Consider the following 26,129-nt stretch of genomic DNA (forward strand, 5'->3'; position numbering starts at 1 on the left):
CTCTAGTCTATTTCTCCGTTAGAAGCAAATAAAACCTAAGGCATAATCTAATGTTTGCAACCACTAGATTTCAGTTAAAACAACAAAATTTCAAGACGTTCTAATACTCTTTGAATCCGTTAAACACCTAGCATCATATCAAACCCTAATCCATGGATCCCATAACTCCGGCTAATGGAATTATCCGCTCATGATTTGATGAACAAAATAACAAGTTGAATTCATGATGATAAGGATCAACTTACGAATGGATAAAAAAACAACAAGTAGTTCCTTCAATTTAATCACAAGGTGGAAGATCAAAAATAGTTGATAAGAAACAAGAAAAATATTTGATGGTAAAGATGAAACAATGTTACGTGCTTCTCTTCAGAAGTTCTTGTCTGATAATTAATGATCGATCCCCCCTTAAAACCCCTAAAACAATTCGTTAAATAGTCAACCCTAATTAAGAAAACAAAATTAAAGTTTTAGTTTTCTTTTCGGATTAGACGACGATACTTTTGACGGCGCGTCAGACCTCTGACGACGTGTGCGAGATGTCGTCAAAGATTTCAGTGAATTGTTATCTTCTAAATCTTCAGATGGTAATCTTGACAGCGTGTCAAAGATCTTGACGGCGCTTGCACACTGGCGTCACACTTCACTGGAAATCAGCATACTCTGCCCTCTGGTTGACGGCGATTTTGACGAGATGTCAAAAATTTGACGGCCCTTCCGAATCATCGTTACAGTTAATCTAATCTTCTCAGGTTTTGTCTAATATTGACGGTGACTTTGACAGCCTGTCCCATGTATGACGGCGCTTCAAAATGATCGTCAGATACATTTCAGCTTATTTCCACCAGATTTCAATTGTTTTATTCTTCTTTCCTTTGGTTTCCTCCCCGATCACTTGTATCTACATTAACACACAAAAACGGTCAAAAACAACAAAAGTTGCTTAAGACTTTGCAATTATTCAGAGTTAAAAGTTTCAAATGGGTTAGCATCGGCTCACACATCAACACCCTCAACTTAAACAATTGCTTGTCCTCAAGCAACCAAAACATAACTAGGAGTAAACAAAGTACAATTCGGCAGCTAACTACTCTTATCAGTTCTTAATACATGCACCATCTCCATGATCAATCAAAATAAAATCAATTGTGTCTAATGTTTGAAAACAATCATGTAACTCACAAGCATCTATATATGGCAAAAATCTCAGCAATAACAACATAGCACATACCCAAATTACATTCTCCGAACAAAGTAGTTAATAGCAACATACCTGGTGTACCCTCACAACAAAAAAAATCCCTTTCTCACTCAAATTCACATTTATAGACATAGGGATGAACGTAAGACTCACTATCAGAACGAAGTTCTAACATTGCGCATCAAATGCCATAGGCTCGCCCTTATAGTCAGTAACGAAGTCTTCAGATAAGTCAGTTAGGATTACTATAGGGATTCTCTAAGCTTGTAATGTAGGCGAGGGGTTGGTATGACATTCAAGGGTATTTCATAGTGACTACACCTCCTTGGCATTACATTAACTCACGGGGTTTCAACTTTTGACCTTATTTTCTTCCCTCTTTTATTTGTCAAGTATTCTCAAGATGGGTGCTGTCTGTTCAAGTATTAGATCAACTTTTTTAGTTTTCTCTTTTCTATTTGCTTTTACACTACACCCAACTTGTTATTCATTTTCCTTATTTTACCTCTCTTCATACTCATAATGCATCATGCACCCCTATAGTAGCCACCCTCAACTTAGGTTATTTGGCTAAGTCGAGGTCCATAGTGTCCAAGGTGGACCAGGGCCAAAATAGGTTCATTGTGATGTAATGGGAAGGTGAAAGGTGTATAAGAAAGAACTGGGCTATTTAGGCACAAAAAGGGATCAAGGGATATTATTCACATTTGGACGGTCATTTAAGCTACAATGGGTTAACATGTAAAAACAGCCTATGATCCTTTCCTAACGCCTATCCTATGACTATGGTAGGACTAACTGGTCAAGTTCTAGATTCAACGCACAATGGGAACTGAGTAAGACCTTACACGCACATAGCACACAAGTATATAGCATATCACTGCTCATCTATTTTATGCGTTTGTTTTCTACAGGTTATTTATTTGCCACACTAATGCCACAAACAGATACACAGTGGTCACACTAGATGCAATTCATGCAATTCATGACAGATTAGACCACTGGAGAGGTACTCAAAAATTACAAAACAAGCTAACTACCTCAAGTACTTGTACTATTCCTAATTATTTATAGAACATGTTACAACAACAATTTTCCTATACCCTTAACTTAAAATTAAAAATAAAATGCACTAAGGGTTAGGATATACCTGAAGATAGTCAAGCCTGTGGATCCTGGGTCTCCGACCCTGCTACAGCATCATCTACTGTCTTCTCCCCACTCGTAGTATCTGCCTTTGCAGTGGCTGGAGCCTGGCTCGATGAAGCACCTGCAGCCCTAGCTTTGATGGCTGCTTCCCATTTTTCTGTGTTAGCCAGAGACTCCAGTATTGCCCTTTTCAAGTTCTCCTTCTCTGCCTGCTTCTTTGGTTTCTTTTTAGCCTTTCTTTCTTCTTCACTATCAGGCTCATCTCTTTTGCTTTTGCCTTTCTTTTCCCTCTTTTTCTTCTTTTTCTTCGGGGAATCCGTAGTAATATTAAGTATAGGAATGTCTTTCTCTACATCATGCATGGCTGAACCTGATGGCACCATGATTTGGTGTTGCTGCATTATCCCAACCTCAGCTTTCACCTTATCCAACACAGCCCTGAAAGTAGCGAATCAGCATCTGTCATCTCTCTTGCCTGAGTATCGAATCTATTCTCAAGATCTGCCACCCGCTCAAGAAAAGTCATGAAAGGTTCGAGTTCATCTTTAATTCTTTTGTTCACAGCGGTAGCAAACTGTTTGGTGAAGGCCTGTAGTTGTACCTCACATCAATTTGCTTGCCTAGCCACCTTCCTGATATCAATTGATTGAAATGACGAACTTGTTTCTATTGGATAAACTGAAGTAGTCGGCTCACTTTGAGGCACTGAACCTGCCTGAGATGAATGTGATGGTAGTAGTGGTAGTGGTGGTATAGTTTTGGTGCTTTGCACCCCCACATCTGGTGCTGAAATAGTCTCAGTGACTAGAGGATCTGCTGCACCAACTGCATCTTGATCAAGTCGCAAACCTTGAATTTTATTTTTGCTGACAGAGTTGTGAGTCTTCTTAGCATGTATCTAATCATCAATACCCAAAATCTCAGGTACATGAGCTGCTTCACACAACCTAGTAATCAGACATGGGAATGGATATGCAGCATCGGGTCTTGTGAGTTGAATCTTGATCTCTTTCACTATAATTTCTCTGAAATCCAAGGGGGTTCTATCTATCAAGTTTGCAACCAATATTGCTCGATCATCCCCTAATATGTTGTCTCTTTTGGTGGGTAACAGATGAATCCATATTAAACCCCACCAAAATCTTGCCTCTGAATTTAGAGACGCGTTAGTAATCTTTTCTGCCAATTATTCAACCACTTCAGTTCCCCATTTGCTATGAGAGTTGTTAGCCACTTGCACTGATTTTCCTGATGCTTCAATCTGGCATAGAATGTAGGTGAGGTGGCTCGTGGGACGAAGGCTGACCCATGAAGAAACCTATTTATGGTGGCATCTGATACATCCACCCTCACTCCATGTATTGCAACTTTGGTCAGAAGAGGCTTATCTGAAGTTCTATCCCCTTCTTTGCACATATTTTCCACCGTAGCTTGGTAGTTCGCATAGAACTCTCAGACCAACAAAGGACAGTAAACACCACTTCCCCTAGTAGTCTACTCCAGACCATACTCCTTGAGTTTATCCATCACCTCAGGGAATCTGATCAACCCTGTAGTGATAATCTTCTTCTCCTCTAGAATTGGCCTTCTGGCACTTCATCGATCTGTTTTGCAAAGTCCATCCAAATAGATCATTTTAGACCCAGGGATTTTCCATCTCACATTGTTCCTAACCTCGAGGTTTTTGTATTTCACCAAAGTTCCCCGTACTGGAGAATCCTTATCACCTTGCTGCTCCAAAGATGATGATTCAGACTCAGTTTCTTCAGCTGCAGGCCTCTCAGAATCTTCAGTTTCAACTTCTTGTTCAATGCTCTTAGAATCTTGCTCAGTATGTTTTGATCCTTGTTCCTCTGAAGCTTGCTCAGACGAGGTTGTCACCTCAGTATCATCAGTATCCTCCACCTCAATAGGCTTAGGTGGAGGTAGAGTCTTTGGACTAGTCCTCTTTTTTTTCCATCTAAGCAAAGGCTCCTCGTCTTCATAATCAGAGTCCTCATTGACAAGTTGTCGAGATACACTCTCTTTAGATACTTTCTTTGGTGTGGTTGGATTCTTCCTCTTGGGTGCCATGCTCAGTTCTGTACAACGTAGAAATCCTCAATTAGTACTCATAATCAAACAAAAAAAGAAGAAGGATCACCTCAGTTTAACATCAACACTATTTTTAGTTCCCAGGTTTGACGACCTTTCTGATTTGCCGTCACAGGTGTGACAGTGCTTCAAAAGCGTTGTCAACCTTTTCCAGAATCTGCAAAATTTTCTCAGCTTTTGACGGTATTTTTGAATGGCCATCACACAGGTGCAATGCCGTGAACATTGCCTTTAGACAACATTACAACTTCTAACTTCTTTTTACTTGATTTTTCTTCTACCAATATTCTCAATTTCAACTTAGGTCGTGTTCTTTACTGAGATTTCCACGAAATTATACCGCATTCTCCTACAAACCCTAGTTTTTGAAGGAGCTTAAAGAATGTCAATGGATTCAACCCACTCCTTCGAAACTAAGGTTTCTTGTAGTTCGCAATTGATCCAAAGAAAGATGAAGTTGAAATTTTTCTCATACCTGGATGTCGACACTTAGCTGATGTACTCTGGGCACCTAGACTTGTGAGTGAGAAAAGAATGAGATAAGAGAGGAAGAAGATTTCTTGACTTAACTCTCAGGCTTCAACAAGGAAAGTCTTAAAAATTTGCCTTAGAAGGGACTAAATTTGAAAAAGGAAGAGAAATAACTCTCTAAGGAAAGAAAATTAAAACTAATAGGAAAAGACCTATGGTACGCAGGAATGTGAACGGCTGTGGATGGGCCGAGTTAGCCCAAAATTTTTAAGCAGGGCTCAACTCCTTTGACGGAGCATCAGATACTGAACGACGCTTCAAATTTGTTGTTAGCCTTAACAGAATAAGGCTTTGACTTGATTATTTTGATGCCATTTCTCACAGCTTGTTATCCTTGTCACAACCCGTCAAAATTAACGTCAACCTTCTCAAGCTGACAGAAACCAGTTCACCTCTTTTGTACAACTCTTAGCTATAAAAATTAAAAACAGAAGTGCAATAAAATTAAAACATTGGGTTGCCTCCCAAACAGTGCCTGATTTAACGTCGCGGCACGACTTGATTATCTTGACTACTCAGACTTCATCAAGATACCGTGTCGATACCTCATTACCATTTTCCTAGAATACATCCACAACCAAAAAGATATTCATCTCCTCCAACTGCTTTATAGGAGGGTACATTTTAAATTTGGACTCCCTTATTCCATACCTGGATTTTAGCTCATTGAGCTCCATATCAACCAACACTCTTCCCATGGATAATAATAGTCTACCCAATATGATGGGTACCTAAAAACCAGCATCACAATCCAATATCACGAAGTCTATAGGTAGAATAAAGTCATCCACCTTCACCGTCACATCGTGCAATATACCAACTAGTCGTTTCACTGACCTGTCTGCCATCACAAGATGCATCATTTTGGGGGTAGGTTCCCCCAATCCAAGATTCTTGTAGATATCAAGTGGCATCATATTAATACTTGTTCCTAAGTCACATAAAGCTTTGGTAAACTTCATGGACCCAACTGTACACGGTACGGTAAATGCTCCAGGATCAGGCTTTTTCTGCACTAAGGATTATGAAGAAACAATGCTACAGTGATGGATGTTGTCCACCGGCTCATAGCTTCCCTTACATTTCTTTGTTAGCAATTCCTTCATAAATTTAGCATAGTTTGGCATTTGCTCAAGTGCCTCCATCAATGGCACATTCACTGTCAATTGTTTCATTATTGCCATAAACTTGCTAAATTTTTTGTTGTCTGCTTTCTTCTTCAATCTCTAAGGAAAGGGAGGTGGTGGTCTTGGCATTTCTTTCAATACCACTTCCCCTTTCTTTTTTCCTTCTTTCTTTGAAATATCAACAAAACTATCCATATTCTTAGACTCCACTGGATTGCTTCCTTCTGATTCATCAACATTTACTTCCTTCTCTATGGCTTTGCCCATAGAAGGGCCAGATAACATTTTTCCACTCCGAGTGGTAATCACCAAACAAGAGCCATCAATCTGCGGGTTCTGAACCGTATCACTAGGTAAAGTACCAGCTTTTATCTAGTTCAGAGTAGCCAATAGTTGGCTCATCTGTTGCTCCAACTGCTTAATAGAAGCAGAGTGTGAGCTAACCAACTGACTGAGGGTAGAAAATTCACTTTTCATAGTAGTTACCCCCGAGTTGGTAGCTTCAACTTCCTTCAACAACTTTTTCATCATGTCCTAAATGGACATCTTTCCAGAACTAGTCGTCACAGCATCCTGACTTCCAGGAGGAATATACAAACTACTCTTGTCATTATTATTTCTCCAATGTCTCTGCTCTCTATCTTTATAATCAGGCTTGTCATAGAAAGTCCGACCTTGGTTCCCTTGGCTATTGCCTCAGAAACCCCTCTGATTACTCATATAGTTTGCCTCAGCATCAGCACCTGTATACACAGTACCCTAAGATTGCATAGCCTTAACCATTTTAGTCTTGCCAGATAGCAAGTGTTTGGCCAACAAGTCCATCTGCATCTTCAAGTGGGCTATGTACTGATCTCGTTCCTCATCCCTTCTACACTGCTCCACAGTAATACCACCAGCAATAGTTCATCTATCCACTACAGAATCCCTAGTGTGCCAAGCCCGACTTTGCTTGGTGATTCTAATCAGCATGTCAGAAGCATTTAGAAAAGAGAGGTCAATGAACGGACCACCTACAACATTGTCAACAATAGGCTTTGTCACAGAGTTAAAAGCTCTATACAAAGTCTCCATCAATTACAGATCCGTCATATTGTGGTTCGGACATTATGCAAGTTTCTTCTTAAATCTTTCCCAGGTTTCGTGCAATACTTCAGTTGGAAGCTATCTGAAGTTGCTAATTTTGTACCTCAACTGTACCCTTCTGGAGGGTGGAAAGAACCGTTCTAGGAATGCATCTTTCAACTGTCTCCAGTTGGTTATAGAATCGGGCTCTAACTCATTCAACCACATTGTTGCCTACCTAGACAGAGACAAAGAAAACAATTTCAACCTGATTGCATTCTAGCTTACTCCCAGATTGTCAAAGGATTTGAAAATGGTGATGAAATTCACCAAATGCATGTTAGGATCATCACCAGGCAAGCCTCAAAATAACTCCTTCAGATTCAGGAGCTGGATCATGGTACTTGTTATGCTGAATTTTACACCTGTACCAACGGTGGAGGAATGATAGCACCCGTTGCACTAGCTCCATCCATTCTTTCATCATCTTCATCAACCTCGTATTGCATAGGCTATTGCCAATATCTTCCTTAGACTAGACGATTTCTGTTGATGTTTCGTTGCACTGGTACAGCAACTTGCTCAACTCGCCTTGGGTTTTGAGGATTCAACAATTTCTCATCACCCAAGTCTTCATCATTAGGGTTCTGGTGATGTGCTTGTTGACCCAATTTTTGCACATTCACCTGAACCCTAGCCATAGCAGCTAGTCTTTCTGCTTCCTGTTGTTCAGTCATTCTTCCTATCAGCTGAGGTTCCGAATTGATTAGTAATAATGGTTCTCCGGAACTTCTTGTGTTTGGCATAAACAACACAGTACCTACAATAAACAAAAACAACAAATAACCTTAAACCAAGGAAACTTAACTATCAGCAAATTTTTGCGTACAAACTTTTAGTCTACAACCGTATTCCCCAGCAACGGCACCATTTTTGATAACGCTCAAATTACACTCTTAAATGGGTGTAAGCGATCGTAGTCAATATAAAACCCAACTAGGTTGGGGTCGAATCCCACAGAGAATAGGGTGTGAACTTCGATTTATTTACGAAATGCTTTACTGATAGCATACTGTTTCTAAAAGATGGGGGTTTAAGTTTCACAGAAAGCCAAATGTCACTTTCAATACTTCAATTTTTGTAATCAATATAAATGAGAAACCAGTTATGTTCACCATGGGTATTGGGAGTTAACAAATACTAGGTAATGCTTGGGATTCTTGGAGTAAGTAAAAATAGCAGAATATCCTTGACTATGATACTTTCTGACTTATCTCTCGACCTCACCAGATAATTTATTATCTAATTCTCTCAAACTTAGATAACCTATCTATTTCCAATAGGATGTTATCTCAAGTAGATTAATCCAGTTACGGCATCAATCATTAAATAGAAGGTTGGCAGCTTCCGAGTCCCTATTGATAATTCACGACCTCTAGTCTATTTCTCCGTTAGAAGCAAATAAAACCTAAGGCATAATCTAATGTTTGCAACCACTAGATTTCAATTAAAATAACAGAATTTCAAAACGTTCTACTACTCTTTGAATCCATTAAACACCTAGCATCATATCAAACACCTAGCATCATATCCACTCATGATTTGAAGAACGAAATAACAAGTTGAATTCATGATGATAAGGATCAACTTATGAATGGATAAAAAAACAACAAATAGTTCCTTCAATTTAATCACAAGGTGGAAGATCAAAAATAGTTGATAAGAAATAAGAAAAATATTTGTGGGAAAGATGAAGCAATGTTACGTGATTCTCTTCAGAAGTTCTTGTCTGATAATTAATGATCGATCCCCCCTTAACAACCCTAAAACAAGTCTTTAAATAGTCAACCCTAATTAAGGAAACAAAATTAAAGTTTTAGTTTTCTCTTCAGATTAAACGACGATGCTTTTGACGGTGCGTTCGATCTCTGACGACGTGTGCGAGATGTCGTCAAAGATTCCAGTGAATTGTTATCTTCTGAATCTTCATACAGTAATCCTGACTGCGTGTCAAAGATCTTGACGGCGCTTGCAAACTGGCGTCACACTTCACTAGAAATTAGCATACTCTGCCCTCTGGTTGATGGCGATTTTGACGAGATGTCAAATATTTGATGGCCCTTCTGAATCATCGTCACAGTTCATCTAATCTTCTCAGGTTTTGTCTAATCTTGACGGTGACTTTGACAGCCTGTCCCATGTATGACAGCGCTTCAAAATGATCATCAGATACATTTCAGCTTATTTCCACCAGATTTCAACTATTTTATTCTTCTTTCCTTTGGTTTCCTCCCTGATCACTTGTATCTGTATTAACACACAAAAACGATCAAAAACAACAAAAGTTTCTTAAGACTTCACAATTATTTAGAGTTAAAAGCTTCAAATGTATTAGCATCAGCTCACACATCATAAGGGGAGAAAAAAGATATGATAATGGGAACATCCCATGGTCTTTTGCATTTTGTTACGTGCACTTTCCCTCTCATTATTATTTTTTAATATTATAATATATGCTATGATATTAATGTATATCACTTGTAGTGAATGTCTACCAAGATCTACTTTGATGTCTATTAGAATTTGAATCATTTGTCTATTACTCAGATTAGGAGTAAATTTCTCCTATCTTTCTTTTACTCAGAATAGGAGTAAATTTCTCCTATAAATAGAAGGGTTTACTTCATTGTAAATCATCCTCAAGAGAAATAACAATTACTGTCTCTATTCTCTCTTTTCCTCATCTTTATTCTTTATTATTTTATAACACGTTATCAGCACGAGATTCTACCGTCTCAAACTTGAAGGCTAAGGCTAAGATATGGATAATTTTCAAAGTAAGCTGTCAAATTGTAAAGATATATGTTTGATTGATTATGCCACTACACATATGATATTCAAAGACTAGAAATATTTATCTCATCTAAATATGGGCAAGATTAATGTTACTACAATTTCTGGTAGTACTAATTTGATCGAAGGCTTCGAAAAAGCCATTATAATCTTTCCCAAGGAAACTAAACTCATCATAAATAATGCTATGTTATCTCCCAAGTCTCGTAGAAACTTGATGAGTTTTAAAGATATCTGTGAAAATGGTTATCATATCAAGACAATTGATGAAATGAATCTTGAATATCTTGGTATCACCAAGAATGTCTCTGGGCAGACATGTGTTACTGAAAAGTTCCCTGTTTTATCTTCTAGCCTGTATTGGACAAAGATTTGTGCAATTGAGGCACATTTTATAGTAAATCGGAAGTTTATTGATTTCAATACTTTTGTACTTTGGCATGATCGTCTGGGACATCCAGGATCAATAATGATGAGATGAATCATAGAAAATTCAAATGAGAATCCATTAAAGTACTTGAAGGTTCTTTTGAATGGTGAATTTTCATGCAATTCTTGTTATCAAGGCAAGCTGATTGTGAGGCCATCGCCAACAAAAGTTGGGATTGAGTCCCCCACATTCTTAAAATGCATACATGGGGATATTTGTGGACCCATTCACCCACTTAGTAGGTCATTTAGATACTTTATGATCCTAATAGATGCTTCAACTAGATGGTCTCATGTGTTTCTATTGTCATCTCACAACTTGGCATTTGCAAAATTGTTGGTACAAATAATACGATTACGGGCACAATTTCTCGATAATCAAATTAAGTCTATTCGCCTTGATAATGCTGCAGAATTTTCATCCCAAGCATTTAATAACTATTGCTGATACGGGACAAATGGCTATCTTATTTTTTGAAGACATCTTTAGAGGCCAACACATAGAGGCTCAAGACTTGGTCACCTCAAGGATACGAGAACATACATGGAGGACCCATTTTGATCATGCCATTAAACAAATCCATGTGTGGAAGATTGCGTGGGGTCTTACATTTGATACCAATTCGAGACTACAAGTTTTGAAGTGTGACCCCATGGTTTTGGAGCATTGAAGAAGCACCCTTCATTAAGGTATTTTGGGGTTTTCATATGTTAAAGAAACAACCCATGACCTCCCCTTTCATTAAGGGTATTTTTGTCCATTATACTATCTAATAAGCTAGGCTATATACAGTCTCTTATTAGGTCTTTTCTCTTTAGTTGTTTAATGATGAAAATATGAGACATTGAAAATCCTCTCTCTTGAGAGTAGACCACCTTAGTGTAGTTCTTATTTAGGGCTTGGACTAGCCATTGTAGCTTAGGGCTTGGAAAATCCAATATTGTTCTTTGCTTGGAAACGGTGGATCTTGAGGTGAGTTGATTCCCTTGGCGGTCACCGTAAGAACTTGGTGCTTGTTAACTTATTTTGTAGAGGTTTTAGAGTTTGATACACTCTTTAGTTGCTACCTAATGAGTTCTCTTTGTGTCAAGTTACCTATCCTTTTATTGTTTTAAGTTTGTGTTTGCTTCTTTTATGGTATTGTTGTCTTGTTGTTGCGGATTTAGGTGTGTTGTTATGACTGTTTGCGGACTATTTTGGTGTTGTAGATACAGTTTGGTATTATTTGGTATCAAATCCATCATTGATTTCATTCCCACGAGATCAATCTTGGGCCTGTTATCTTGAAAAAATCACAAAAATAGTGTTGGAAAAACTGAAAAACACACAAAAAAAAAAAAGTAATTTGTCCCATTTTTATGTTTGGGACGAGATTTGAGGCTTGGTTTTCTTGTGTGTTTTGTTGTTTCTAGTGTTAGTCCCTTCTTCACTAACACTAATAGAGTCTACATCTAAATTTTGAGCTAAATCCAAGTGGTTCTTGAATGTTGGAAGGTTGTTGATATTGTTGTTGAAGATTGGTGGCTGGAAAAATATTTTGTTGATGTTGTTGTTGAAGATTGGTGGCTGAAAAAACATTTTGTTGATGTTGTTGTTGAATATTGGATCTTGAACATGTGTTGTTGATGTTTGGGAGGTCCAACGTTAACCTTAGAATTCCAAGATTCAAACTTGTGTTCTTGGTGTTCTTGGTGTTCTTCAACATCTTCATATCTTGTTGAAGAGAAAGTGGTTTGTTTGATCTAAAATCAAAGAAGAAAGAAGGTGTGATCTTGTTAGTCTTAAAATATATTCCAAAACTATTATAAAAGAAGAGAGGGGGTCAAAGGACTTTCAAAATGTCTTATTACCAAAAGAGAGAAAGGGGTCTTCCCAAGACCTACAAAAGAGGAAAATGGGACAAAGGCTTCAAAAGGTGTTTTGCCAAAAGGGTGAAAGAAAAGTCAAGCCTTTTTTTTTTTAACATTGAAAAGCCTCTAAGTCTTGTTGTTTCCCTCCCAAAATCGAAAAGTACACTCTTCCAATTGAACATTGATCAATACAAATTGAAAACAAGAAAAAAATTTCTCAAAACTTTCGATAATTTTCAACAACCAATGAGAGGCTGCCACATCATCACCGAAAGTGCTTAAGCTCAAAAAGTTTAGATTCTTAGTTTTATTTTATTGTTACATTAGTTTCATGTTTTGATTCTAGAATTAATTAACAACTAGTAATCATCTACTTAGTTGTAGATTAATTGTTGAATCATTTCTTTCGTGTCTTCGTTATTTCTGTGTTTTTTCTCATTTTTAACTCGTAGTAAATTCTTTGTTTCAAGTTTGTAAGTAAATTTTATTTTTGCGTCTTGAGTCGATCAAACAAGAATTCATTTCGACCACCAAGTAGAATTGACATCCTATTGACTGCCGGAGTATAAGCCACTTTCAATATTCGCCGCTCCAATTGTGAAAATCACAAAGGTGGGTGTATACGAGTGTTGGTGAGGAGCTTTTACTACTAATCTTGTTTGTTCATTGTGTAGGTACAAAGGTGATATAAGGGGAACATGTCTTCGATAGATGGGGATTATTGTTACTACAACATGGGAGACTATGATTTTAGTGAGGGGTTTTATGGCTACAAAGTTGAGGGAGATTGTGGAGGCTATGAAAATAGCCATGATCAAAACTTGGGAAGATTTGAGAGTTACGGTTTTGAGGGAGAAAATAAGGTGAATGAAGTGCCTAGTGCTTATGGTGAACTTGGAGATGATGCAGGACCTTGTGATGGATCTTATGATGACATTGAGGTATGTGAGGAGTCTTACACTTCTCACTTCGAACCTAGATTTGGTGTTAGGTATAACCCTTTCGTTCGCAAAGCTTATGAGATCTATGATGAGAGTACACGTGAGGAGTGTGATGATTCATATCCTCCACCTTATAGTACTTCTTATCAAGGTTGATATAGTGTGAATGGTTATACTAGCTCTAGTGGAGGTTGTCCAATGAGAAGAAAAGGGTATGCATCTCCAAAACTAAGAGGTACTCGAGTGCCTTACAATATTGATCTGAGAAAGAGTGTACACTCCAGAAAGGTGACCATTTGTGGGATACCAGGCTGCCTCGTTGTGTTACATGATAGGTACTATAGAAACTACATTCTTCCATCCATGGTTGACTACTTGGGGTTGTTTCGCGAGCCTTTACTTGTTCCATATTTCTTGGACGAGTTTAAGGTTACCAAAAGGGTCAAAATTGTCTTCTCCCAATTTGAATACCATGAGGAGGTGTGGTGCGTTATTCTTTCATTGACATACGGTCATGTATGCTTAGGTGTCGATTGGTTTGCACAACATAGAGTTCCAAATATACAAAATTGGCCTAATGTTGTAAGAGACCAGTGGGGAAATCACCTCATGACATACATGCTGCCCAAGCCGCAAAGAGAAGTGAATACTTACTCCAATCCAAATGCTTATGAAATACAAAAGATTGAGAGGAGTAAGGGTGTGCAAGGTGGTAATCCGAGAATGGAAAAAGAGAGGTTGTGTGGAGTGAAGTGAGGGGATTGCCACCAAACCGAGCTAACATTGTTTGTCCTTCTATTTCTAAGGACATTTGTGTAGGTACCGACATGGCAAGTGAAGGAGCACAATGCCGAAGTGAAGTTGCTACCCAAGCTTGTAAAGGACCTTCACAACACAACAAAGGAGAGTCGACTCAAGAACTTCAAGGTAAAATAGCTAATTCTTTCACTTTTGTGCATGTGAATTGTAATTGTGTGGCTAGTAGCCCATTCAATGTGAGTAGTAGCTTACTTGTGAGTCTAATGATTCTTTGCCTTTTTTTGATGATGTACATGTTGTGAGAGTGGATACACTAGTTGATCCTATTGATGACCAAATTGACTCTTCTTGTAAGATCAATTTACGTCCACCTAGTGTTGAAGCCTATATGTTGAACGGAAGTACATCGTCTTGTGTAATTGGTGTTGATCAACCTATTTGTAAAAATTGTCCACCACTTGAGTATGTGTGTGATGTGATTAATCAAACTCAAGTGAGTGAAGTATTTGAAAAAGTTGGTCAACAAAAGGGGAGTGAACCCGAGAGCTATTCTTGGGACAATCTTGTGCTTGAAACCGATTTGAAACTTGATATTGATCTCTTAGAGAGTGAGGAACTTGCTTGTTCCAAATCTTCCCATGGGTTGGATCATGCACTCTTTAGGTATAATGTCTTGTTTGAAAATGATATAAACACTCCTAATGAGCCTAGTGGTGAAAAATATGGTATAGCTTACCTCGGACGCTATAGCCTATATGTTAACCCACTATGGTGTAACAACATGCCTCCTAAAGATGGAAATCTCTTCTTGGAAGATGAGAGTACTCTTAAGGGTAAGGAATGTGTAGTCTTGGAAGTTACTCCTTCTACTTTGTGTGACTTTATTATTAAGACTACTCATGGTGATGATTGGGAAACTAGTAGTGAGTACACACATGAGGTCACCTTAGTAGAAGTCAACTTGAGTGATATTTTTCTCTACTCTCTATTTTCTTTCGATGATATGTATGCTATAATAGAGAGCATGTTATTTAGTTTGGGTGGAGAACACGGGAAAGAGGAGTGTTGTCTAGACCCGTGTCTATGGCCATGCTTTCTATTTGACCTCGGTGCCAAATATGGAAATGGTTATGTTGGTACACCCAACTTCTTTCTTGGTCTACATGACAAGCAAAGTGTCACTCTTGGTGAATCGCATAACCAAATCCTTCTTACATATTTCATTGAGTTTTTAATATTTCAATCAAAGGATCCTTGGTTATATTGAAAATATGTCCAACCTTGGCATATTGAGATGATTTGTTGTGCTAACCCTAACCCTCATGCCATGAGGAGTTTGTATTTGTTTGTCCTCTCTTCGGTTTTGCAAGGTTTGGATTCGAGGTCGAATCCTTTTGAAAAGGGGAAGGATGATACAGAAAAAATGGCCATCTTATATTTTGATGACATCTTTAGAGGCCAACATATAGAGGATCAAGACTTAGTCACCTCGAGGATACAAGAACATGCATGGAGGACCCGTTTTGAGCATGCCATTAAATACATCGTGTGTGGAAGATTGTGTGGGGGCTTACATTTGATACCAATTCGAGACTACAAGTTTTGAAGTGTGACCCCATGGTTTTGGAGCATTGAAGAAGCACCCTTCATTAAGGTATTTTGGGGTTTGCATATGTTAAAGAAACAACCCATGACCTCCCCTTTCATTAAGGGTATTTTGGTCCATTATACTATCTAATAAGCTAGGCTATATATAGTCTCTTATTAGGTCTTTTCTCTTTAGTTGTTTAATGATGAAAATATGAGACATTGAAAATCCTCTCTCTTGAGAGTAGACCACCTTAGTGTAGTTCTTAGTTAGGGCTTGGACTAGCCATTGTAGCTTAGGGCTTGGAAAGGCCAATATTGTTCTTTGCTTGAAAATGGTGGATCTTGAGGTGAGTTGATTCCCTTGGCGGTCACCGTAAGAACTTGGTGCTTGTTAACTTATTTTGTAGAGGTTTTAGAGTTTGATACACTCTTTAGTTGCTACCTAATGAGTTCTCTTTGTGTCAAGTTACCTATCCTTTTATTATTTTAAGTTTGTGTTTGCTTCTTTTATGGTATTGTTGTCTTGTTGTTGCAGATTTAGGCATGTTGTTATGACTGTTTGCGGACTATTTTGGTGTTATAGATACCGTTTGGTATCAATTGCTTATCGATTGGGATAAGAGTGAAACATCATGTACCCAATGTTCACACTCAAAATGGCCTTGCTGAGTCATTAATTAAACGTCTGCAGTTGATAGCAAGACCATTGCTTATGAAAATTAAGTTGCCCACTTCTATTTGGGGTCATGCAATTTTGTATGCTGCAACACTTGTCCGTCTTAGACCGATAAATTATCATAAATTTTCTCCGTTGCAATTGATTTTGGGTCAAGAGCCTAATATATCTTATTTGAGAATTTTTGAGTGCGGTGTATATGTGCCTATAGCACCACCAAACTGCACCAAGATGGGCCCCCAAAGAAGGTTAGGAATTTATGTTGGGTTTGAATCATCCTCCATTATTCATTTTCTTGAACCATTAACGGGAGATATATTCACTGCTCGATTTGCAGATTGTCGGTTTGATGAGATAGTTTTTCCAAAATTAGGGGTAGAAGATAGTGACATCAAAAGAGAAATTTTGTGGAAAAATTCATCACTATCTCATCTTGATCCACGTACTTCTATTTGTGAGCAAGAAGTACAAAATATTATTCATCTACAGAAAATTATAAATCAAATGTCGGACGCATTTACAGATTTGAAAAGGATCTCTAAATCACATATTCCTGCAGAGAATGTCCCAATTTGAATTGATGTCCCTAAAGGACCATCCACTAGTGTCATAGCTAATGAATCTAAAGCACTCTTGAAGAATGGCAGACCATTAGGTTCTAAGGATCAAAATCCTAGAAAAAGAAAAACAAATGGTCAAGATGACACTACGAAAGATCCGTTTATGGAAGCTCAAGATTTGAGCAATGTTGATATTCCTGAAGGAATCAATGAGCCTGAGACTCAAGAAAATGAGGAACTATCCATAAATTCAAGTGATGTTGAAACTAATTTGAACGGATCTGAAATAGTAGTGGATCATGTCTTTGCATAAATTATTGCAATGAAAATCATGCAAGATAGCAAGGATCTTGAACCTTAATCTGTCACAGAATGTTGACAAAGAAATGACTGGCCAAAATGCCAAGAAGCAATTCAATCTGAATTGAATTCACTTGCCAAACGTAAAGTTTTTGGACCTATAGCTCAAACACCTAATGGTGTTAAGCCTGTTGGCTATAAATGAGTCTTTGTACAAAAAAAAAATGAAATACAAAGGTATAAAGCACGCCTTGTTGCACAAGGATTTTCACAACGGACTGGTGTCGACTAGGATGAGACATATTCACCAGTTATGAACGCAATAGCATTGCGTTATCTTATTAGTTTCACTATCCATGAGAAACTTGAAATGTATTTGATGGATGTGGTAACAGCCTATCAATATGGATCACTTGATAATGAGATATACATGAAAATTCTCAAAGGATTTAAAATGCCGAAAGCATATAGTTCAAAGCCTAGGGAAATGTATTCCATTAGATTGCAAAGATCATTGTATGGTTTGAAGCAATTGGGACGCATGTGGTATAACCGTCTTAGTGAATATTTATCTAAAAAAGGTTATGCGAATGATGAAATTTGCCCATGTATTTTCATAAAGAAAACAACGTCAGAGTTTGTTATACTTGCAGTCTATGTCGATGACATAAACCTTATTGGAACGGCAATAGAGCTTCAATAGACAATTGATTACCTAAAGAAAGAATTTGAGATGAAAGATCTCGGAAAGACAAAGTTTTGCCTTTGTTTGCAAATTGAGCATTTGACAAACGGTATCTTTATCCATCAATCTGCCTGCAAAGAAAAGGTGTTGAAACAATTCTATATGGATGGAGCACATCCAGTAAGTACTCCGATGGTTGTTCGATCACTTGATGTGAATAAGGATCCATTTCGACCTCAACAAAAGAATGAGGAACTCCTTGGTCCTGAAATACCATATCTCAGTGCAATTGGTGCATTAATGTGTCTTGCAAATACTATAAGGCCTGATATTGCTTTTTCAGTTAATTTGCTAGTAAGGTATAGTTCTGCTCCTACTAGGAGACATTGAAATGGGATCAAACACATATTACGGTATCTAAAAGGGACTATCAATATGGGCTTATTTTATTCTAAAGATTACAGTTCCGATCTTGTTGGTTATGTTGATGCTGGGTACTTATCTGATCCATATAAAGCTCGGTCTCAAACAGGCTATGTGTTCATATGTGGGGTACTGCCATATCTTGGAGATCAACAAAACAGTCTATCATAGACACTTCATCGAATCACGCTGAGATTATAGCTATTCATGAAGCAAGCCGAGAGTGTGTATGGTTGAGGTCCATAATACATCTTATTCGAGAAAAATGTGGCTTGAAATGTGTCAAAGTACCCACAATTTTATATGAAGACAATGCAGCATGCATAGCACAACTGAAAGGTGGATTCATAAAAGGAGATAGAACGAAATACACTTCGCCAAAGCTCTTCTATACACATGAGCAAAAATGGTGATATTAATGTACAACAGATTCGTTCAAGTGACAATGTGGTTGATTTATTCACCAAGTCTCTTCCAACTGCAACTTTCAAGAATATGGTGCACAAGATCGGAATACAAAGATTCAAGGATGTTCTTATTAGGGGAGTTAATACACGTTGTACTCTTTTTCCCTTACGCGGTTTTATCGCACTTGGTTTTCCTTGTAAGATTTTAATGAGGCGGCTTATATGTGTATTGTTAGACATTCAAGAGGGAGTGTTATAATATTAATGTATATCAGTTGGAGTGAATGGCTATCAAGACCTACTTTGATATCTATTAGGATTTGAAGCATTTGTCTTTTACTCATACTAGGAGTAAATAGAAGGTTTCCTTCATTGTAAATCATCCTTCAAGAGAAATAACAATTACTCTCTCTATTGCTCATCTTTATTCTTTATTGTTTTGTAACAATATACAAGTTTTTGATTTATGATTTTTACTCGCTCTTTTTTAAAATTTTTCTTAAAGTAATACTTTTAAAAGATATGAGTTGTGAATAAGGGGAATGAAAGATAAATGAAGAGGGATGACTTTCTGTGATGCAAGTAAATATATATTGAATCTTCTAATCTTATACCAGTATTAATGTATAATTATTTACTCTGTTACTCAGTAAATGTCATAAACTTTATACATCATTTTCAAATGGTCATATTACAAGTGTTGATGAAAAGAATTTTGCTATTAAGCTATGAGAATGTCTCAATTTTTTTTTTATCGTTTCTGGAATAATTGCATTCTTGAATTCGAACCTCAAAAATCTCAAACTCTGAATTTATTTGAAGTATTTTTCCTTTTAATATTGGTTACTTTATAATATGGTCAATCTAATTTAGAAGAAGTTAATGTTGTTCTACATTCTTGTTTTATTCATAAAAAATCCCTGTAAGTTTTACCGATTACAAGAACTAAAAGTTATCTACGAAGATTTTTATTAGGGGCCGATTTGACAATATGTGACCTATTGGAGTGACTAAAATAGAAAGAGATTTATATTTGAGTCTAACACTTTAGAATTTGAAGATCTTTTAATATTTGAATATGATGAAAATGAAATATTTAACTTAAAATTAATTGAAATAAATGAACGTGAAAAGAAAGAGGAAGAAATAAATATTGAACATCGAACCACTATAGAGCCAAAAGGAAAGAATTTGCTAATGATAGTAGTGATAGTTTTTCTTCTGATGATGGTGATAAGGATTACATGGAAGAAGAGGAGGACGAAAAGGAAGAAGATGCTAAAAAGGCGCTACATTCAAAATGCAAATACGTGGAAGAGGAAGAAGATGAGGAGGAGGAGGAACATAAAGAAGAGAATGAAAAGGCTGACATATTTAAGAAAAATGCATCATGTTCAAAAGGTAGACGCAGATTAATTAAAGATCTATATATTTACTCTTCTTTTTCATTTTATATGCGATTCATTTCTTTTATTGTTAGTACGGACATGTTGCTGCAAAAAAGACATTTTTATATATTTGGATATGACCTTGTAGTCTTATAAATGTTATGAAATATTTAAGACTATAAGTTTTAAAGAATTTTAAAAGAGTTTCTGTTGTTTAGTTCGCCAACAAAACTAGCCCAAAGACGTACACTTTTTATTAGCATTTTTTGAATATACAGAAGAAGAAATTTGAATCTAACTCATTTTCTCACACTTTCGATATACATTAAAAGTCCCATTATGATAGAAGGATGACTTTCCATGTATACATTTTCGACGAGGATAGATTGGAGAGTTCAAGGCTATTTTTTTATGTTTTTATTGATCGAATCGATACAAACATAGCTTGATATGATTTACTAATTACAATTGACGATGGCAAAAATGCCAATATAAAGGTTTTATCTTTTCAAATTAAAGAATGGTTAATTAGAACATTTTCTGATAAATTATAAACGATCTTTAATACTATTTTATTCTCTTGTATATATATTCAATTCCTTAACTATAAAGGGACGACCCGGTTCATATCTACTCCATAGGTGTCGGGGAGGGGGGGACCACTCCGGGCCTGACCTACGCGCCCTCACCCCAGCTTCGCTGGAGGGGCGTTTCGAACCCCCGACCTCGGCACACCACGGTAAGCAAGCTTACCGCTGAGCCAAGGCCATCCCTCAATTCCTTAACTATAGAATACACATAATAAGAGTTTAATAAATCACAATTGTTTAGAACCTTAAGTACTTGAAATAAAAATGATAAAAATTAACCAAGAAAAAGTATTTATTTACCTAATTAAGTAATAATAGCGAGTTTACTTTTTTGTTTTGTTATTTATGGGACAAAATATATTTTACAAAGCCGAAAAATTTGTTACCCTATATATATAAAAGGGGAGTATAGATTATAATATAACATTGATATTTGACTGCACTCTTTACTTTGTTCATGTATGTATAAGGGCATGCGCCGTGATGACGGAATCCTACTCGTCCACCAGTTTCTACGTGATTGTTGATCCCTCCGTCATTGACGATCGTCAACTTGTAAGTTCATAATTTCTATGTATGTGTCACAGTTATAATTTGGACAGTCAACCAAGTTTTTCTTTGACTTGAATTTCTTGATGACTTTTGAATGTTTTAACTTGTTAGGTATTGCAATTCTAACTATGTTATGTATATTGGGATAGAGGGATTATTTATTATGGACAGTTCACGTAGTTATCTTCTAATAGTGTAGCGAGACATGAATGTGGTTAACTTAGAATCTTGATGTCTAGTTTAGGTTTTGTGTGAAGCTTTGGTTGAACTTTTAGGTGGTTTGAAATTACTTGATCTACTCCACCTGTAAGCCGGTGATTCTCAGAAGCCCGAGTGCACATAAGAAACCTTTGTAGTTCTCCATAATTAGAAGTAGCTGAACATTTTCAATTTGTGTACATAAGTAAATCATATCCAATATAAGAGAACTCATGCACTGCATGATGTTTGTACAGACGCTTATTATATATTATGAGTCATAGCGCTTACAGTACTGTACCTTTTGAACTCAGTAACGCGATATGGAATACTAGGTGGTGTTTTCTCTGACAATGCTATATATATTCCTTTTATACATAAATTGTTTGTATCTCTTGTGGTTCTTGAATTGATATTCTGCACTTAAGTGGGAACTGATGATGTTCAGATGAAGGTAAAAGTTCGGGAGCGAGTAGGGGATTTATGTTGAAATCCATATTTTAGTTGGCTTCCCATCTGAAGCCTAATTAACATGGTTGTAGACTTGTAGCCAGATCAGTGTTAGGTTTGTGACAACTTACAACATAGTGTTTGATGACTTTGGCTCTTCATTACACTGTTGGTACTCATTGCATTCTTGCGATTCAGCCATCATCTTGTAGTCTCCCGGCTCCTGCTTCTATGTTAAGTTTACTTTTCTGCTTGCTGGTACATAAGCACTCCGTTTGAAATTGATAAACTTCTGATGTACAATTTTCTGTTGCATCTTTCTAATTGGTATCATAATGGCTACGCTATTATTTGTGCCATAAGACCAAATTTTAAGTATAAAGATGTATGTTTGTTATTTCCGTGTGCAGCGCATACCAGACACATTTGTCCAGAAGCATGGAGACGAACTCCTTGATACAGTCAAGCTTATAGTTCCCACTGATGATTTCTGGTGTGTGGGTGTGAAAAAGACTGGTAAAATGTTTTGGCTTCATGATGGTTGGCACGGATTTATGGAACATCATTCTGTGGGCTGTTGGTACTTTTTACTCTTCAAATATGGACAGAACTCATGTTTCAGTGTCCACATATTTGACCTAGCCGCTACTGAGATTGATTATCAATTTAGAAGTCATGGTAACGCTAAATTACGTGATGTTGCTCAGGATCTTTCTCACAGAAAGGATAAAATTGTTGGTGGCAAGAGCTCTGTTGAAATTGTGGATCTATTGGAAACGGAGCAAGGACCAGAGAATTCAGCTAAGTCATCTGAACTTTCCCATGGAGCCAAAAGACGTAAAATGGCATCTGGAAGGATTAAGCATTTGCGTTGCTATGAAACAAGAGGCAAAGCAAATAAATTGTATGATGATGAACAGCTGTTAAATGGGGAGAAATTAAATATATCTGGCATCAGTTTAACTGAGCCACTTGGGGCCAATTTTGTTCGGCAAAGTATGAAAGCTCCTATACATTCTGCAGCGGCAACTAGAGGTATGACAAATCCAAATAATGCACAAGAGGAAGTAAAACAATATACTTTTATTTTAAAGAAAGTAAATATGCAGAGATTCCAGATGTTCGTTGTTGTAAGCTTGAAAATGTATTTGCATCAGTTTGAGAGCTAATTTGATAAATTGCAGATGCAAGGATATCATTCACTGGTCAGCAAAGGGAGAAATCTGTATTGCATGGAAGCACTGATAATTGTGGCAAAAGAGGACGACCAAGGGCTGCAGAAGCAAACAGGGCAACTAATGCTGCCAAAATGTTTACGCCAGAAAATCCCCACTTCATGACGACTCTTGGAGGTTATAATGTATTAAGGAACCATATTCTGGTAAGCCTTTCCCTATACGTTAAACAGAATGTGTCAATTTTTTCCTCTGTAAACTGTTCTGTATGTCCATATATTCATACTCATGCATATTAATCTTTCATTCTTCTTGATGCATACTTCAAAACTCATCACAATCTGCAGAATATACCAGCTGACTTTGTGCGAGAGCATATGCCAAAGACTTCAGGACTAATTGAACTTCAAGATTCTGATGGAAATAAGTGGAATGTCCGTCGCATCAGGAGGAAAATGCGGATGATTTTAAGCAGAGGATGGTTAGAATTTGTTAGGGATAATAGTTTAGTGGTAGGAGATGCTTGTGTCTTTGAGTTGATCAAGGACCTTCAGGCTCATAAACGTATGCTGAAGGTGCACATATTTCGCTCTAGGGTGGAAGAGAATTCAACAAATTTACGCACTGGCAACATATCTGAACCAACCCGGTCTACTGGTAAAGACTGTACGCTTCAGTTCAATGAAACTAAGCATACAGAGAGTTCAGATCCATTCGAACCAGCATCTTCAGATAGAACCAATCATCAGACCAGTTAGTTTGTTTAACCAACAGAAACTCTTAAGCTTGAAACTTATCTGCATTACACTGAGAGCTAATTTGATGAATTGCAGATACAAAGAGCTCATTCACCGGCCAGCAATGGGAGAAATCGGTGTTGAGTGGAAGCACTAATAATCGTCGCAAAAGAGGACGACCAAGGCTTGCAGAAGCGAACAGGACAAATGATGCCGCCAAAATGTTTATGTCAGAAAATCCTTACTTCATGGTTACTCTTGGAGAATATAACACAGTACGGAACTATATTCTGGTGAGCCTTTCTACCTATACATTAAATTAAAGGTGTCAATTATTTTGCTGAAACTGCTTTTGTATCTTAATATGTTATTACTCATGTAAACTAATCCAACACTCTTATTTAATCTTGACACATATGTCACAACTTGTCCTTATCTGCAGAATATACCACCTGGATTTGTCCAAGATTATATGCCAAAAACTTCAGAACAAATTAAACTTGAAGATTCTGATGGCAATAAGTGGAATGTACATTGCATTAGGAGGAAAACGTGTATGTTTCTAAGCAAGGGATGGGTAAATTTTGTTAGGGATAATGGTTTAGTGATAGGTGATACTTGTGTCTTTGAGTTGATAAAGGACATTCAGGCTGATGAACTTATGCTGAAAGTGCATATATTCCGCAAGAAGGTGGAACAAAAATAAAAAAAATTGACGCACTTGTAGCTATCTGAACAAGTATGAGGCAGGTGATATTTGTTGGAACCTTGGCACCATTCATCTTTTTTTTTTTCCCTTCAGCTGGAACCTTGTAACTTTTAGTTGTTGACATGTCCATAGTAGAAATGCAGAGGCTATTTTCTTGATGTTCTTTTGCCCTTTTTCGTTTGTACATTTTTTTCTCCGTTGCTTTTCGTTTGTCAACAATCAGCTGAAGTTCTCTATACCAATGTTCAGGGAAGCTTGATGCGGAAAAAAGCGACAAGGCTTCACGCATTACGCGAAGCATAAAGCGATGCGACATGAATAAATCCAAAGTACTCTCTTTAATTCATCGGGGTTAGGGCAGGGTGTCAAACGAACATATTGAGTTTATAAATAGTCGGGTCATGTTTTCATGAGCTAACTTTGCCATCCAAGGTGAAAAGCTCCTTCACGAGTGGTTAAAATTTCATGTCTCATAGAGCAAAACATGTAGTATGTTGTCATCTAAAAAGTTAGAAATCTCGAGACATTTTTTTCGCATTTTGTTATATCTTTAAGTGTTTCATTTTGTTTTACAGGACATTTTCACTTTTTAGCTTTGAAATTTCAAATATGATCAGTTTTTCGTAAAATACCTTTTGAAATTATTCCTTTTCATTAACGACATGTTTAGTGGTATTTATTAAATATTCCAACTTTTTCCAAAATTGCTTAAAATTTCAACTTATGGCCTTTGAAGATACATTCAATTTGCGATAGATACATCCTACAGATACATGTTATTATTAAATTAATTTACATGTTTTAAGGGATGTGACTGCCTAAATAACATTAATGTAGCAATTATCATAACTAATTAAGGTAAAAACGTAATAATATCCCACATTATAAGGTAATTAGTTTGTTATTTCACCTTTTAAACAAAATCCTCAAACAAAATCAGTTTCCACATAGAAAAAATTGAAACGATTTTTTTTTTTGATCTTGTTTGAGGTAATTGCAATGAATATTTCAGTGTTATTATGTCATTCCGACATTTGGATTAACGATATAAAGTACAAAGGCTATAAGAGCAATGAAATCATTGTTAGTGAATTTGTGTCGTATGAAAAGTTGATTTCAATAATTGCGGTAGAGCTGAAATTTGACGAGAGCCGGAAAAAAATTGTCGTAGAGCTGATTCCAAAAATAGTGAAGTTAAGGTTGGGCAAATCTACAAGGACAAGTGTACTTTAATTTCAGTCATGGCAAAGTATGCAATTGAGCATTCATTCAATTTCTATGCTAAAAGATCGGGCAAGAAAATGTATGTATCTTCTTTAACATATCAAATCTTGAAAATTATATCTAATTTAATGAATTATGTATCTAACATTAAATTGGTTATTATTCTACGTAACTTTTTTGTTGTTTAGTTAATAAAGTTGAGATACATTTTTTTGTACATGATACATTTTTCTGTTTCTTGTATCAGTGGTTCTATATTTATGTATATTTATGTATGTCGTATTATTTTTAGTTAAATATGCATACTCAAGATACATGTAAGTATTGTTACAGATACAAATTGTAATCAATTATGATGTGAATGTATCTCTCATATTTTTATTCTAGTACGTAAGAATCATCTTATTTTAGTATAATATTCTGACCTTTTTGTTTGCATGAGTGCAGCTACGTCCTAAGATGTCA

At 36.8% G+C, this 26,129-nt stretch overlaps 1 protein-coding gene across 1 annotated transcript in view; it reads left to right on the forward strand.

The window, feature by feature from the left end:
- LOC107840357 (B3 domain-containing transcription factor VRN1) overlaps window positions 1-24,598 on the forward strand; it is a gene marked incomplete in the record, with an annotated part of 31,736 nt that extends 7,138 nt beyond the window's left edge. Inside the window, 7 exon segments of the mRNA XM_047395130.1 lie at window positions 19,880-20,042; window positions 21,090-21,174; window positions 22,230-22,854; window positions 23,004-23,200; window positions 23,342-23,747; window positions 23,828-24,024; window positions 24,174-24,598. Of these exon segments, the coding sequence (XP_047251086.1) occupies window positions 20,032-20,042; window positions 21,090-21,174; window positions 22,230-22,854; window positions 23,004-23,200; window positions 23,342-23,747; window positions 23,828-24,024; window positions 24,174-24,437 (1,785 nt within the window).
- Window positions 24,599-26,129: the final 1,531 nt, after the last annotated feature.

Source organism: Capsicum annuum, chromosome 8, assembly GCF_002878395.1.
Source record: "Capsicum annuum cultivar UCD-10X-F1 chromosome 8, UCD10Xv1.1, whole genome shotgun sequence".
Taxonomy (NCBI): Eukaryota; Viridiplantae; Streptophyta; class Magnoliopsida; order Solanales; family Solanaceae; genus Capsicum; species Capsicum annuum.